General features: G+C 33.6%; 1 protein-coding gene across 5 annotated transcripts in view; it reads left to right on the top strand.

Moving 5' to 3' along the window:
* Positions 1–18,283, top strand: part of SFSWAP (splicing factor SWAP) — a 108,334-nt gene that overhangs the window by 65,355 nt on the left and 24,696 nt on the right. For all 5 annotated transcript variants that reach the window (XR_007949641.1, XM_051972593.1, XM_051972594.1 and 2 more), the window contains 2 exons: positions 347–580; positions 6,202–6,392. Coding sequence is in view for 4 of the 5 variants with exons in the window: in XM_051972593.1 (XP_051828553.1) it covers positions 347–580; positions 6,202–6,392 (425 nt within the window). In the remaining variant the exon portion in view is untranslated. The remainder of the gene's footprint in view (positions 1–346; positions 581–6,201; positions 6,393–18,283) is intronic.

Below are 18,283 nucleotides of genomic sequence, written 5' to 3'. Positions count from 1 at the left end.
CTGTGTTTCAAACATATTTAAATTTTATTTTTACTATAGTTGGTTATATAATTCCCTGGTTTAGTGTTTAATTTTCGGAGGCGGGGGGGAGGGGGAGTGTTAAGAGCAAGTAGCATGTATGTTTAAGCATATGGTATCATAAAGTTTGTTCTGTTACAAAAAGCTTTGTGTGGGTATACCTTTATTAGGTAGTGACTATTTGATAAAAATAATAATAATAATAATAAGACTGGTTGGTGTTTCTTTCCACAGACTTTTTTATGGCGTAAATAATCCAGTGAAAATTTTTAACTCTTTTTGCTAAAATCTTAACAAAACATTTTAAATTTTCAACTTTTCTTCTTAGCTTCATTTGCTCCAATAAGCTTTGCAATCAAGGCCAAAGAAAATGATCTGCTTCCCCTGGAAAAAAATCGTGTTAAACTAGATGATGACAGTGATGATGATGATGAAGAGGGCAAGGAAGGCCAAGAGAGCTCTAGTAGTTCTGCAAACCCTAACCCAGCACTTGTTACACCCTGTGTAGTTGTTGAGGAGAAGAAACCTCAACTTACCCAGGAGGAGCTGGAAGCCAAGCAAGGTAGGTAAATGAATATTTAATTCCTTTGGAAAATAAGAGCTACATATATGTAAAGTAAATTGAAAATACTATTTGCCTTTGTTTGCTATTTTTTTGGAAAACAAAATAATCAGAAATATTCCTTGGTTCTTATGGATTTTTATTTTTCAAGTAGAAGTTCTATGCTTTTTATAAACACATTTTCAAAGTTCTATATCATTTTTGCCTGCAGCTCCTCAATTAAATATATAGTCTTTGTTCCCATTAGTATTTTGTTTTGAAATTAATAAGATTAGCATCCCTAAATACAGCAAATTAATGTCTTGCAAAGAGCTCTAACGCACAAAGCATTTCTTTGTTTTAATTGCCATTCCGGAGAGAAAGCTTTCCCAAGTCCTATTTCTTCATCAAAATAGGATATATCTTTTAAGAGTTATCTTACCCTAAAATAACTGAAAATTTACATTTCATTCCTAGACCTATAAATAGCTTCACAGTATGGAAAATGTTGCTCCCTAACATGGCACTAGTAGGGATAACTTTTTGGGGAATATCACTTAGTATTCACAGTTAACTTAATGAAATTTAGAAAATAGTTTAGCAAGGTTTTGAAGTTTAGCAAATCAGGTTGTGCTAGAAGTCTAAAATTAATTAATTCATATTTAATTGTTAAGTGAAAAATAACACTACTTAATTTTTACAGGTTTTTTGTGTGCTTAGATAAATAGAATAAATGACATTTGTAAAAAAGTGATTTCAACCATGTTTAATCCTAGCAATCAGGATTTTATCTTAAACGCTCTTCATGATTTTATCCCAAGACTTTGAGGTCATGTACTTTTACAGGTGTTTGTATAAGATAAACAAGGTAATGAATCATTTGAAACAAAATACTTCTCATAGAATAATTATTGGCTAGTTATGAGCTACATTGTATAATGATAGTCATTTTGAACTTGATTCCTCATTTTGTAGCAATGTATTATGTGGAATTATCCTAAATTGCTTTCATTATTTCTAAATTTAAGGTGCAAAATGTCAAAAACAAATTTAGGAACAGTCAAAAATGATTTAATTTTTATTTCTCTTAATGATTATTTTTATATAATAGAAAATAAAAAGACAGCTAGGTTGTAGAGTGGATTTATCTCAGAGCCTATAGTCAAGAAGACCCAAGTAAATTCTACTTCAGACAATTAACCTGCTGTGTGACCCTGGACAAGTTACTTAAACCTTTCCATGCCTTAGTTTCCTCATCCATAAAATGAAAATGATTTGTTATGACTATCAAATGAGATAATATTTATAAAAAGCTACATAAAATGCTAGACATCATTAGAAGTAGTATGTAGGGTATTTGGGGAGCCAAGATGGCAGATTAGAAACAACACAGTTGAATTCTCTCAACATTTTCTTCCAAACAACTTTTAAAAACTGTCTCATATCAAATATTTGCACAACAAAGTTGATCAAGGTGAGATACTTTTCCAAACCAAGAAAACCTGGGTTGGCTGGAGAAGTTTGTGATGCCAGGGTAGAATCCTGTCTGGAGCCCATGCACACAGCAGCAGCTTTGGGAGGTCTCAGCCCAGAGAATGCCTGCTGACACCAATCAGCAACTCTTGGCTATACACTCTTCCGGGTTTCAGTCCTCAGGCAGATAGGACCACTGGAAGTCCATTACAAGACTACATGGGCCTGCTCATGATTCCAAGGCAAAGAGAATACTAATACTTGTGGCTGAAGGGAGTCAGTGGCCCTTCCTGGATAGACCAGAGTACAAATCAGGACCACAAGGACCATAATTCTCCCTCATCTACCACCTTAAAAATATCAAAAACTTGCAGACCTCCCCCCCCCCCCCCCCAAAAAAAAAAAAAGGCCCAGGTTTTTTTCTTTTTTCTTTTTTTTTTTTTTTTTAATTATTATTATTATAGCTTTTTATTTACAAGATGTATGCATAGGTAATTTTTCAGCATTGACAGTTGCAAATCATTTTGTTCCAACTTTTCCCCTCCTTTCCCCTACCCCCTCCTCCAGATGGCAGGTTGACCAATACATGTTAAATATGTTGACATATAAGTTAAATAGAATATATGTATACGTGTCCATACAGTTATGTTGCTGTATAAAAAGAATCGAACTTTGAAATAATGTACAATTAGCCTGGGAAAGAAATCAAAAATAGAGGGATTGGGAATTCTATGTAGTGGTTCATAGTCAAGTCCCAGAGTTCTTTCCCTGGGTGTAGCTAGTTCAATTCATTACTGCTCTATTGGAACTGATTTGGTTCATTTCCTTGTTGAAGAGAGCCACGTCCATCAGAATTGATCATCATATAGTATTATTGTTGAAGTATATAATGATCTCCTGGTTCTGCTCATTTCACTCAACATCAGTTCATGTAAGTCTCTCCAGGCCTTTCTAAAATCATCCTGCTGGTCATTTCTTACAGAACAATAATATTTCATGATATTCATATGCCACAATTTGTTCAGCCATTCTCCAATTGATGGGCGTCCACTCAATTTCCAGTTTCTGGCCACTACAAAGAGGGCTGCCACAAACATTTTGGCACATACAGGTCCCTTTCCTTTCTTTAAAATCTCTTTGGGATATAAGCCCAGTAGTAGCACTGCTGGATCAAAGGGGATGCACACTTTGATAACTTTTTGAGCATAGTTCCAAATTGCTCTCCAGAATGGCTGGATATATTCACAATTCCACCAACAATGTATCAGTGTTCCTGTTTTCCCACATCCCCTTCAACATTCTGCATTATCTTTCCCTGTCATTCTAGTAAAGCCCAGTTTTAACATAAAGTTCAAACTCAAGAAATAGACTGAGAAAATGAGCAAAACAAAAGAGAATTTAAGCATAAAAGGCTAGCAATGTATAAACGCAGAAGACAGCAACAGTGTAAAAACAATTATAAGCAAAACTACAAAGAAAAATGTCGGGGGGTTTTATTTGGTTGTTTGTTTGTTTTTTAACTTGATTTGGGCATAAAAGCTGATACCATAAGCAGATTTAGAAGAATAAGAGATATTTACCTAACAGATCATTGGAGAAGAATGGAATTAGAGAACATTATGAAATACAAAATGGACAACTTTTGTTGCATTAATTTAAAAAGGTTTTGCACAAACAAAACTAATGCAAACAAGATTAAAAGGGAAACACAGAGCTCGGGGGGGGGGGGAAGGGAATTTATTATTTCTGATAATTTCTGATAAAGACCTCATTTCTAAAATATATAAAAACTATATCAAATTTATAAGTCATTCCCCAATTGAGAAATGGTCAAAGTATATGAACAGACTATTTTCAGATAAAAATATAGTCATATGAAAAAAATGTTGTAAATCATTATTGAGTAAAAAAATGCAAATTAAAATAACTCTGAGGTACCACTTCACACCTCTCAGATTGACTAAGAAGACAGGAATAATGATAAATATTGGAGGAGATGTGGGAAAACTGGGATACTAATGTGCTGTTGGTAGAGTTGTGAAATATGTCCAAGTTATGCATACCTTTTGACCTAGCAATGTCACTACTAGGTCTGTATCCCAAGGAAATCATAAAGGAGGGAAAAGAACTCACATGTGCAAAAATATTGATAGAGCAGGTCTATTTAAGGTGGCAAAGAATTGGAAAATGAGTAGATGTCCATCAACTAAGTTATGGTATATGGAAGTACTAGAATATTATTGTTCTGTAAAAAATATTGAACAAGCTGATTTTAGGCAGTTTACAGAAGAAGAAATTAAAGCTATCTATAGTCATATAAAAATTCTGTAAATCACAGTTGCTTAGAGAAAAGTAAATTAAAACAATTCTGAGGTTTACCACCTTACACCTATCAGAAATGATATGCTGTTAAGGATCAGGGAAAAATAAACTAGTGAATTGTTGATAGAGCGACCATTCTAGAAAAGAATTTGGAACTATGCTCAAAGGTCTATAAAACTGAATAAACCTTTGACCCAACAACGACACCACTATTTTTATATCCCATAAAGATCAAAGGAAAAGGATCTATAGGTACAAAAATACTTATAGCAGTTTTTTGTGGTGGCAAAGAATAGGAAAATAAGATGGTGCTCATCAATCAAAAAATTGTTGTACAAGTTGTGACATGATTTTGACAAGAGTACTATTATACAATGGGAAATGACAAGAAAGAGTAGTTGCAGAAAAACATGGCAAAGCATGAACTGATGCTAAGTTAAGTGAAAAGAACCGGGAGATCATTGTGCCATTAATAGTAATGTTATAATGACGATCATCTTTGAAAAACTTGACTATTCTGATCAATACAATGATCCAGTACCAGAAGACTTATGATGGAAAAATGCTATTCACCTCAAGAGAAAAAAACAGATGAATTCTGAGTGCAAATTGAAGTATAATTTTCTCACTTGCTTTATTTTTCTTGCTTTTTAAAGCTATACCTAATAAAGGAAAATGCTCTGTATTATTTCATACGTATAATTGATATATTTTGTTGCTTCCCTTCTCAGTGGGTGAGGGAAGGAGGAAGGAATATGGAATTCAGAATTTTAAAATAAAAGCATGTGATAAATGAATTTTTGAAAATATTTTTAAAAAGAAATATGTCTTTCCATTTAGGTGAAGTAGAATTTGCTAACTTTCAGTTTTTGTTGTAGAGAGAAAAACCGAATTTTGTACTGAAGTTCACTTGGTAAATGTACATTATTTTATAGGCATCCGTTTCCTTTTTTTGTTAAAAACCAAGTATGAAAAAAAGATATGAAAGGAAAAAATAATGAGAAGTATTGGAAGGAATATGGGAAAACTGGGACTAATGCATTGTTGATGGAGTTGTGAAATGATCCAACCACTCTGGAGAGCAATTTGGAATTATGCCTAAAGGGCTATAAAACCGCGTACCATTTGATCCAGCAGTGTATCTACTGGGTCTACATCCCAAAGAGATCATAAAAAAAGGAAAAGGACCCACATGTGCAAAAATGTTTGTAGCAGTTCTTTTTGTGGTAGCAAAGAATTGGAAAATGAGTAGATTCCCATCATTTGGGGAATAGCTGAATAAGTTAGGGTATATTCTTTTTTTTTTTTTTTTAAGTATTAGTGTTATTGTTATATGAAATATAATGAACAGGCTGATTTTAGAAAGACCTGAAAAAGATTTCCCTGAACTGTTGACTGAGCAAAACAAGCAGAACCAGGAAAATATTGTATAAATCAACAAGTTTGTGCAATAGTGTGAAAGGCTTGGTTCTTCTCAATGGTTCAGTGATCCAAGGCAATCCCAATAAGCTTTGGATGGAAAATGCCATCTGCATCCAGAGGGAGAACTATGGAGAATGAATGTAAATCAACGTATACTATGTTGAATTTTTTTTCTTTTTCTTCTGTTTGGTTTTTTTTTCTTTCATGGTTTTTCCCTTTTGTTCTGATTTTTCTCTCTCAACCTGATTCATAAGGAAATATTAAAAAAATAAAAAATAAAAAGAATGTATATGTATAACCCCCCAAAAAATTTTGTTTTTTACATTTAAATGGGGGAAATAAAATTTTGAAAAGACAAAAGAAAAAACATTACATTTCTAAGATGGCTTGCTGTAAATTGCCCATATTTTTGTTTGTTTCCAAAGCAAAGCAAAAGCTAGAGGATCGGCTTGCAGCTGCTGCCCGAGAAAAGCTGGCCCAAGCCTCCAAGGAGTCAAAGGAAAAACAGCTTCAGGCCGAGCGGAAAAGAAAAGCAGCTCTCTTTTTACAGACTTTAAAAAACCCCATGTCAGAAGCAGAATCTGGGAAGGTGGATGATCATCCCTTTGGTGTGGAGGTAAGCTGTGAGGGAGTGTTGTGTCTGCATGGTGCCGTTGATGTTATTATCAGTATCCCACCACTGTTTGTTTTCTCCACTAGCACCACATGGTGGCCTTCTGACCTCTTCATGCTTCTTGCTAGTTTGAAAGTCTTAGACTCAGGTCTGTTTTCTGTCCTTAAAATTAGACAGATTCAAGCTGTAACTAAAGGATTATTGTAAATAATTTTTATCTAGACATATTATCTAGACATGTACTTAGTGTATATATTTACATGTAATATAACACTGTTAACCAAATGTCAACCATATTGATGAAATAATGGTGAAGAATATTGGCTAATACCTCATTTTGTTACCAATAACAAAAACAGTTCTTAAATCGAAAAAGTATTTTTGTTTTGTATTTTCAACAAACCTTGAATCTATCCTCTCTTGCTCCCCTTTCCCCATTAAAAAGAAATCAAAATCAAAATACATGTCTCCTCTACACCCTGAATATCATCTTTAGTTTTCAAGGGGTAGGTGGCAGGCTTTATCATTAGTGCCCCGCCATAGTTGCTCATTTAATTGATCAGAGTTCTTAAAGAGTTTCAAAATTGTTTCTCTTATAGTGGTTTTGTTATTGTGTAATTTTTTTTCTTCTGATTCCATTCACTTCACTGAGAGTTCATATCAGTCTTATAGGTTTTTCTGAAATAATTCCCTCCATCCTTTTCTAATGCACTATAATATTATATTACATTCATGTTATATTTTAATTTGTCTAGCCATTCCTTAGCCAAAGGCACATTTCCTTAGTTTGCATTTCTTTGCAATCACAAAAAAAAAAAAACTGCTATGAATATTGTATATATATGTCCTTTCCTCCTTTTTTTTTTAAAACCTCCTTTGAAATATAGACCTAATATGGTATAGCTGAATCAAAGAGTATACAGTTTGACAACTTTTTGGACATTGTTCCAAATCTTCAAAAAAAAAAATTTTAGACCCTCCTGCCTGTCATATATCTTATGCTATGCGATAGAAATAAAAGGACAAAATGAAATAGTCTGTGCCCTGGAAGAACTACTGTTCTAATGGGGAGTGAGAACAAGGTAACATACATAAGTAAATACAAAATGTGAACACATACATACGAAAGGAATTTTGTGGATAGGCCACTAACAACTAGAGGGAGGGATTAGTATGAGATGGTCCTTGTCCTTTAGCCCCAAAGGAATTCCAAGAATTAGATAATGAAGGCAGTTATTCTAATATGTGCAGGACAGCTTCTGCAGAAATTTAAGAATGGGAAATAGTATATCATGAACATGAAAAGCAAATAAGATAGTTCCTCTGCAATGTTTCTAGAGTTTATGAGCAAAAGCAACATATGATTATCTGAGAGATTGGAACAAGATTGTGAAGAGCTTTAAATATTAAAGAAGGTTCTAGTTTATTCTAGAAGCAATAGGAAGCCACTGAAGCATCTTGAGCAAGAAAATGAAATGGTCAAACTTTGCTGTAGGAATATCATTTTAGTAACTGTATGAGAGGCAAAATACAGGGAGACTAATAGCAAAAATTGATAGGGGCCTAAAGTAAAGTAATTGTAGTATTAAAAAATAAAATTGTGACAGTTGTGAGAGGTATTACAGAGATATAACCAGTAAGATTTGTCAGCTGATTAACTATGGAGAATGAATGAATGAATGCATGAAAAGCATTTATTGAGCACATACAGTTAAATACTGGTCTAAGCATTGAGAATACAATTAGAGATGTACAAATTGGGGCAGCTAGGTAGTTCAGTAGATAGAGCATCAGCCTGCATTCAGGAGGACCTAAGTTCAAATCTGGCCTCAGACACTTAATACTTCCCAGCTGTGTGACCCTGGGCAAGTTACATAACCCCAGTTGCTTCAGCAAAAAAGAAAAGAAAAGAAAAGTACAAATTTAGAGACTCCCTTCCCTGAAAGAGGTTATATTCTAATTGGGCAGGCTGCCAAGAGGCGAATGGGAACCAGGGAGGGAATCATCTGTGTCCCATCCTATGTGTGAACAACCTTAACTCCTCCTTCATTTGATCTCTTGATTTCCAAGTGGCCTATTGGAGTAGTAGTCGCCCTAATGCCAAAGTAGGAAGATGAGTTGAATCATAGTGATTCCTTCAAATTTTGGAAAGGTAGGGAAAAGGTTATGTGTATGTGTAGGCAAGATAGTTTTGTTTTAGACATCACTGGAATTGATATACTTATGGAACAATCAGATTGCACTTGGACATGTAGGATGATAAAGAAAGGATGAGATTTGTAGGTTTGAAAGTCACTTTCAAAAACACAATAGTTGAACTTTGTGAGTTGATGATAGTTGGAACTTGTGGAGGTTGAAGAAAAGGTTCCCTGGACAGGAAAAATGATCGAATGAAAAAGCATTTATTAAACCCTTTCTTTGTACAGGAATGCTGCCTAGGAATATATAGACCAAGGTAATTCCTGCACTGAAGAGTTTGTATTCTAATTGGGGGATAACATATAGGAGAAAATGAAAAGGTTAGACAGTTCTAAATCTATCATTCTTTGGTCTACTATTAATAACCAAATAAAATGATGTTCTATCTTCTTGCCTTGCTGACTATTGAGGTTTTAGAACTTTTTGCTGTTTTGAATTTGAAGCAATCCAACTTTTCTTTTTTAACTATATTTCAAGAATATCAAGGGACCTTTTGAGCTTAGAAGCATTTTTGTGACCTACCAATTTTTTTAAATGACAAAAGATAATAGAAAATGACCAGACTTTCATTTCAGAGCATAATTATCCTCATATCAGTAAATCATTACAATAAAACTGTGGCACTTTAACATTCTAGAATGACTAAAGAAGCTAGTACTCAGAATTAAAATCAATCAAAGGACTACTTTGCATTTAAACTGAAATTTAAAATGAATTATGGTTGCTAAACTTAGATATGGTGTTAAGTACAAAAAATGCTTCTTCTAAAGCGAGAGGTAAAAATAACAATTCTCATCGTTCCCAAAGAAAGGAAATAGTCTTACAAATATTTTTAAATTAGTGGATACAAGTTGTATTGACATCTGTAGTAGCACTAACAAGTTTGCACAGCTAGGAAGTGTTAAGTGTCTGAGACCACATTTGAACTCAGGTCCTCCTGACCTTAGGGCTGGTGCTCTATCCACTGCGCCACGTAGCTGCCCCTCATTTTCAGTCATTTCTAACTCTTTGTGACCTCATTTGCACTTTTCTTGGAAGAGATACTGGAGTAATTTGCCATTTCCTTCCCTAGCTCATTTTATGGATGAGGAAATCAAGGCAAAGGGAGTGAAGTGACTCTTCGGGGTCCGATATATAGGAAGTGTGTGAGACAGAATTTAAATTGAGGCCTTCCTGACTCTAAACCTCACACTTGTCTACCGTGCCATCTGGCTGCCCTGAAAATTGTGACATAGATGACACCTAAAGACTAAACAGGGTGCAGGTATCTATCATAAGATTTCAGAATCTGAAGTGTGGCAGCATTTTCTCTTTGTACCATCTTGTTCCCAGATAAGCCATACTTCTTTGAAAATTATTCCTGGCTCTATTATGATGTTGCGCAGAATTGGCAGTATACACGGTCTATGTAAACATTCCTATACCATTGAAATGAAGGGAAACAGAAATTGAGTGTATGATGTAAAGGTATAAGATAAATCTTTTATCTCTCAAATTACTACTCATGATTCTTGAGTATCCCACTCTTCTCCACAAATTTCCATGACAATATACCTTCCAGGATATATTCATTCCCCCCAGTATAAAGACACTTCCCTATCTTGAGCTACTTATGTCCTGTGTTCATCTCTGTTCCTTTGTATTTCAGTTGTTTAGGACAAATATTTTACTCTTAGATTTAGGGGGTGATTGTCTATCTTGAGCCACTTATGTTCTGTTTTTATTTATCTCTGTTCCTTTGTATTTCAGTTGTTTAAGATAAATATTACACTCTTAGCTTTAGGGGATGATTTCTAAGCATTGAAAACTTAAAAAGTAGGACCTACACTTGAGATGTTTTGATTATATTTTCATTGAATTTTAACCACAACTAGTTTTAATTCATTTCTTTGTCTTATCTAATTTTCCCCCATGCTCCCCCATATTTTCCAATATTTCATCTTCTTTTGTACAGTACTTAACATCTGACTTCTCCCATCTTTCTGATTTTCTGTACATAAACGTTATATTGAAATATTTTTTAAAGATTTTTTTTTTTGCTTGCTTAAAAAAATCATTTGGATAACTCTCTTGGATATATAATCACACAGATTATAACTAATAAAATATATCCACAGAAATGGAATTTTAGTAACAGATGTGATAAATATCTTTAATTGCTTTTCAACAAAAATACTTGTGATTAAATTGGAAGTTGCTATAATTAATATACAAACTCTAAAATATTTTTAATTTACTGCAGTTTTTAGATTATATATGATCCTTAACTTTAGACAATTCCAGTGATAAAATTTTATACACCTAATGGAATCACAATAACCATAGTATTTTAGAGCTATAAGGAACTTTAAAGTATCATCTGGTAATTATTCTTTTATTCTACAGATTTAAAAATTGAAGGCTACAGAGATATAAAGGAGCTTGCAACTAGTTAGTGGTAGAGTTAATCCTGAGCCTAGTCTTAGCAACTTGACCATATTTATATAGTTCTTCTCAAGCCTCCTTATAGTTTCTTGATTAACTTACCAGATCAGACACATTGAAATTGGATAGTATTTTCAAGATGCATAGTTTCTGGTTGTTCTCCATAATGAAAACTTGACAATGTACTTGTTGGGAATTTTTCATTTCTTAAATCCCACAATTCTGTAGTATCGATCAGTCATTTGTTGTATCAGGAGTCAATAGTTTGGAATATTTCATCTATAGAAATTAGTCTTGAAATCAGTGTCCTACTTCATATGGAGTCATTTACATTATATAGGAAAAATGCTGCATCCATGATAGCCTATACATGTGGATAGTTTAAGGTAGCAAATCTGTCCGAGGTTTTTATATTTGAATATTTTAATTGTTAATAAAAACTTATCTCAAAAGCTGACAGAAAGTAAGCTCTGATAGGTTTACCAGACTAGAAATGATTTGAACACATGCTGTCAAAAGTCTGTTCTAAGACTAATCTCACTAAGTCACAGAATCTTGTCTTTAGATATTCAGTTATTTGTAGATGATGGAGAGTTAATCTCTTCTGACTTTGTCTTGGGTTTCCCTGAGTCCACAATATTTCTCTGTATTTCTCTATTGGCATTTTCTTCTATTTATTCATTCTTCCAGCTTGACTTCCTGAATTGGAACTTTGTGTGGACTTTTGTGCTCTTCTGAAGGGCTTTCTTTGGTACTGATTGGTATTATCTGGGGTCTGGGACATCATTGTCTTCCCTGTCTGAAGCCTTTTGGTGTCTGATCCCCGATTCAGGACCAGAGGCACAAATCGCATGGCCAGGCTGTAGTCTCCATGCCCTAAATATGTATGTAGCTTCAAGAACGTCAGGCTGTGCCCCTGAGCCGCCAGACTTTTCTAGATAATCTTTTTATGAAGACATCAGCTCACTTACTATAGTTTCTCCTTGAATTTTGTGATCATTTCCTAATCTGGTATTTCTTTATTTTTTTTTTTCCTTTAATCCTATGAAGAGAACTGGGCTGTTTTGCTTTCAGTCTTTGGGAAAGTCTGTAACAATAACCATTTATAAAGCCATCTTACTAAGGTGTGTAGTAATTGTCTTCTCCATTAAAGGAAGTAACACCTACACTGTTGAAAACCCAGAGCTTATCAGTTATTGAAGTAAGCATTTAAGTGCTGATAATATAGATCCACCTAAAATTTTAAAAAGGAAATGATAAGGTAGCAAACAATTACAATTGAGTGACATATTTGAGCCAATTTCAGTGTAGGAAATTGGGAGGAACTGCAAAAAATAAATACATTTTCTAGCTTTCTAAACAGTAAAAAATCTTTCATTTGTAATAATAACCTAACTGTGAAGTATTTGGAAACAAATAATAAAAAATTTATCAACACACTTTTTTCAAGGGGATCATCCATGGAAAAATTGCTTAATAATTTAATGAAGTTTCACAAAAGACAAGAACTTAGTAGAAATCTTTCATGTTTAATCCTGTTTTGCAGCTAATATGGTATTTCTTGATAAATACCATTGTATTTCTTCTCTGAAATAAGGGTTAATCTGTTTTTCAGCAGTATATTTTTTACAGCAGAAAATATTTCTTCTTAGTTTTTATTGCTTACGAGTTGACAAATACCATATTGTGGTGAGAGAATAAATAAATATGATTTGCTGTGTTATAACTTTTACAATATTTCACTGTTCTCTTCAAAAGTTAGCCTTTGTTATAGTCTTCTCCTTTTTCTGCTGATTTTTATTTTAGTCATTTTCATTTTGGCATTAAAAAAATAGCAGCTCAGACTATCTCTAGAAGAATAATTTGCCTTTGGTCAATACTTGTAGCAATTATCATGCTCTCCTACAAGCTTTTCAAACAGTTTCTTATTGATTTGGTTTCTTTTTAGAGTTCAAAAAGATACTTTAGGAAGCTAAAGAAAAGATGTTAGACTGGCGTCTTGAGCATGACCATTGAACTTATATTTCAAAGTACATTAAAAAATTTTTTTTTAGATTAGCAGTTAAACTCAAAATTTCATAAATTAAGCTCGATTCAACATTTAAATTGAGTGAGACATTATCTTAAACATTTTAGATTGTTTTCTCAAGGAAGCAGCTGGCTAATGTAAGTTCTTTATTCAGGGAATCAAAATGATGAGACTGTATAAAGGTATGTTTTCAAGCAAAGCAATGATTTTGGATTATGTTGAGTTTAAGATATTCAGTAGGCATTTATTGATAAGAGATTGGAAATAGGTCAGCTGAGAGACTGGAGTAGGAGAATCATCCTCCAATAGAGATGTTAATTAAAGCTGATAAGATCACCTAATGAAGAGGTTAGAGTTGAGTAGGCAAGACAGAAACCTGAGGGACACCTATTAGAGACCATGATCTGGAAGAGGATCTAGCAAGGAGACAGAAGAGATGGTCTGAGAGGTATCAGGAAAGCCATGAGAGATTTGTTATTCCAATAGTTTTTTCCATGTCCAATGATTTTTTTTCCCCCACATCTAAACTCAGCTTCAGATAGTGAATGTTATCCAGCACTTCCACATGCTTGTTAGCACCAACTTGACCCTCTCTTTGAGTGAAAATATTGCGAGGGATTAGTGTTAAATTATACAGATGAATAATATAAATGTCTTTGGTCTTGTATATGTGTTTATAGTTCTCAAACTATTAGTTTTTGTTGTTGTTGTTTTTTTTAACATATGGCTATTGTCTTTACAGGGGCTATTTGCTATTAGAACAATATGTCAAGTCTATGCTTGTTTACTTTTTTGGTCCCCAAAATCAATTGTTGAAGTTTGCTTTTAATTCTGTTTTCAGTCCTGAATTTTCCTTTCTCATTCCCTTCCCCCACCTATTGAGGTATTGTTGGTGGTTTATTTGGATGTGTGATTTGTTTTTGTTTTTTGGGGTGGGAGGTTGGTTGGTTGGGGTTTTTTTTTTTGTTTTTTGTTTTTGCTGAGGCAATTAGGGTTGAGTGACTTGCCCAAGGTCACACAGCGAGTAAGTATTAAGTGTCTAAGGCCAGATTTGAACTCAGGGTTCAAACTCCTGACTTCAGGGTTAGTGCTCTATACACTGCACCAACTATTTGCCTCTAAGTATTTGTTTTTTTAATTACAAATATGTATAGTCCTACAAAACAAATTCCCAGGTTAACAATGGCCAAAAAATGATAGTGATGATGAAGAAGAATGGGAAGGAAGGAGGAGAGTGAGTGAGTTTTGGAGTTGTGGTTAATCGTTGTGCTGACTGGATACTGTCTTTCAATTTAATTATTTTTATAATATTGTTATTGTATAAATTCAGGTTGTGTTCATTTTTATTGTTTGTCAATTCATACAAATCTTCCAGGGGTTTTTCTGAAACCATTCCCTTTATTATTTCTTAAGCCACAATAATATTCCATCTTATTCATATGCCATAACTTATTTCCCCAAATGATGGGCATCTTTTCAGTTTCTATTCTTTGCCACTACAAAAAAACAAAACAAAACAAAAAAACCTATAAATATTTTTGTACATTTCTTTAATCTCTTTGGGATGCAGACTTAATAGCCATACTACTAGGTTATAGGGTTATATACAGTTTATTTGGGGGGAGGAGGAAGGAAAGATCTTTCATAACTCCAAATTGCTTTTCAGAATAGTTGGAAGTAGTTAACAGCTCCACTAGCCATGTGTTGAAGTGGCTGTTTTCCCATAGGCCCTTCACCATTAGTCATTTGCCTTTTTTGTCAGTTTAGCCAATCTGATAGGTGCTAATAATTACCTCAAAACTTATTTTGATTTTTATTTCTCTGATTGTGATTTAGAGAGTTTTTTCCCCCACATGATTCTTGATAGCTTAGATTTCTTCCTCTGAAAACTTCGTATTCATATCCTTTGATTATTTTTCAATTGGGGAATGGCTCTTATAAATATTGCTTTATTTTCCATATATCCTAGAAATGAAGTCTTTATCAGAGAAGAATGCTGCAAATATTTTTTACCTGATTTTTTTATTCCTCTTCTATTTTAACTGCTTTGGCTCTGTGCAGAGGTTTTTTTAATTTTATGTAATCAAAGCTGTTTGACTCTTATGAACCCTTTCTGTCATTTATTGGTCACAAACTCTTTCCCATCCCAAATCTGACAGAAAATTTTCTCTAATCTCCTCTAATTTATAATATCACCCAGTATGTATAAATTAAATACTGATTTGGAGCTTATTTAGTATGCATTGTGAGATGCTGGTTGTTAACCTAGTTTCTTCAAGACATTTTTCCAATTTTCCCTATAGTTTTTGTTTAATAGTGAACTGTTATCCCAATAGCTGGGTCAGTTATTGATTTTATATGCCAAGAACCTCCACAAGAAATAGTTCTATAAATAACCATCATTCTTTAAAGAAGGAAGGAAGGAAAAGAGGGAGGGAGGGAGAGAATGCTACACAGGTAGAACCTCATCCAAGTTGGTATAATGACAAGTTTCAAGTGCATACATCAAAATCCTGTTTTCACTTTAAGTGTAGAAGATCAGATCAGTTATTTGACAGAATTAGTGGAACCTATTTCTCCCTTCCATTCCTATATCTTGATTACTATTATGTGAAAATCTTGACTTAAAATCTTGACCTTGCTTAAAAACAGAAAAATTCCAAACATAAATAGTTAGCAAAGAAAACATTGTATCATTATCCCATAAAAACTAGTTCATTATAATAATAAGATTCCTTGTTTAAATAATAACTATAGCTTTAAGTATTATTAAGAATTTTCTTAATCTTTCTATGAAGTTGAGATTTCAAATATTATCCCCATTTTGCAGATAATGAAATATATATATGATATTTGTCCTCAATGCTTCCTCTCCTCCCCCATACCAGAAGCACTGCAAACTACATTTAGATGCATACTTTTCTGGATTCCTGTGTCAAATACATCACTATCAATAGGAAGAATTGTCACAATAATGATTACCTCTCTGTTCATGTTAATTTTCCCCAATAGAACAGTGAGCTTATTTTATTTTTGCCTATGACCCCAGTACCTAGCATCATAAGCAGGCAGGCAGGCAGGCAGGCAGCAAGCATTTATCATACATTGTGTGCCACACATTCTTCAATTAAGGACTAGTAATTCAGAGAAAGATAACAATATCTTTCCTCTGGGAACATCACATTCTAATACTAGAATTGTTCTAGGTTCTATTAGAATACTAGAATTGTACTCTATATATGTAATCCACATATGGCTAATATGACAAATCAGTTACCAAAATGTTTGGTTAACTAGATATTTTTTCTAGCCTATTCAGAGTGATAGATTTTACCACTTATGTTTCATTCTCTTACATGTTTCTCACTTTTAGTCTAAATGATAAGTTTGATATAAAAATACCCGAGGAGTTGGCTTCAAAGGTTTCAAAGGAGAAGTTTTTAAAATAAAAAATCACATTAAAATAGTAAAAATTGTTAATTTAATTTGAATACATATGCTTGTAAATCAGCTTTTTCCTGTTAACCAGGTTGCTAATTTTAGTGATAATTCTCAAACTATTTATGATTCTTCAAACAAGTTTAGCATTATTTTAGTGTGTTTTGTAAATATTACAAAAATAATCTCAAAACAGCTGAAAATAATAATTTTGGTTACAATTTGGTATAATATGAATCACATGATTATATTTATCCAAATGTTTTTTGGGCATTTCTTTGTAATAATACATATTTAAATAGAGAAATAGGAAGTACAAATTAATTATCAAAGTCTAATTTACAAATTCCATGCTTTAATTTGTTCTTCTTGTTCTCAAATTAGACTTCCCCAGTTTTAAATAAGGGAAATGTCAGGATCAGCATAGTGGAAATTATAGATGGATAAATCTGATTTTTTTCAATTCCTATGAAACACCAGCTTGGAAGTGGCAGAATTTGAAATGAAGGACAAACCTGTAGTGCCTGCCAGACTGGAATTGTTTTAAATAAACCTTGCAGCAGAATTCTCTGAGGCACAAAATGATAAATTGCAGATTTCTTAGAATGTCTTGAGGTGTGTGATGGCTAATTGACTGTAGCTAAAATTATTCATTTAGAATGAGTTGAGGGATGACCTTTCTTATCTTTAATATAAAGGTATTTAGGGGGCTGTCTACCTTTTTCTTTTGTAGTAATTACCTTAAAATAGAATGTGTCTTATTTTAAGTTCATTCCTTGGTGAGAAATAATCTTCAGAGTGTTGTTATGATTCATAAAGGATACTTTATCACATTAACAGAAAACAGAACCTAATCACTTTTTATAAGTAAATTGTTGTTTTTTGTTTCCCTGACAAAGATGAAATGTAGACCTCCTTATGGAATGTCAATTAGAACCATATGGTCAAAGTATGTTAGAGCTGGAAGGGAGTATCCCTTAAAATTCATCTAGACAGATGCTTGCCCCCATTTTAGGAATTAGCAACACCCGCAGGTCCCCAAGGAGACCTGAACTGCTTGCCTACACAGAGTGAGCAAGATAGCCAGCACTGTTCCTGGTGTTCTACTGCCTTTGTCTCTAGACGGGCCATTTCACCCTGGACCTGCAACTGAATGCTCATTTTTACATATCTGTTGTCAGTCTAGCACTACAGGCTTTTAATGAGTATGCAATAGAGGAAATTGATAAATGGGAGAAAGATTTCAAAAGAGCTGAAGCTTTTTTTCCTCCATGTCCAACACTGAAGAATTATTCAGTGAAACACCTTTGATGTCCCTGTTTCTTATCCCCAATCCTGCCAAGATTTTTTTTTTTTTTTTGGGGGGGGGGGGTTATGAATGCATTGACATAAAAAACCTCCATGTTAAGAAACCCTCTCGACCACTACAGGTTGGTTCTTCCCCCAGAGGGGGAACTTTTAGGGAAACTCTTGGGGCACTGAGATACTAACGGACTTGACATGGTTATACAGCTAGTATGTGTCAGAGCCAGGCCTTTGACCTTGATTGTTCTGACTCCAAAGCTATCTGTACACTAAACTTTTCACTCTCCCTGCAGATGTATTAGTGAAAATGTTTATAAAATCTATAAACTTTATCCTGAGAATTTTCTGTTCTAAAATACATTTTCATTTTTTCAAGTATATCCTTAGTTAAACATGTTATTCATGCCAGGTGGAACTATATATATTTCAATCTAAAATCACTCAATGAGTGAGCATTTAATAAACATTTTCTATGCGTCAGGCACTGTGTTAAGATAAA

This window comes from Antechinus flavipes, chromosome 1 (genome assembly GCF_016432865.1).
Source record: "Antechinus flavipes isolate AdamAnt ecotype Samford, QLD, Australia chromosome 1, AdamAnt_v2, whole genome shotgun sequence".
Lineage (NCBI taxonomy): Eukaryota > Metazoa > Chordata > Mammalia > Dasyuromorphia > Dasyuridae > Antechinus > Antechinus flavipes.
This window is presented reverse-complemented; position numbering and strand designations above follow the sequence as displayed.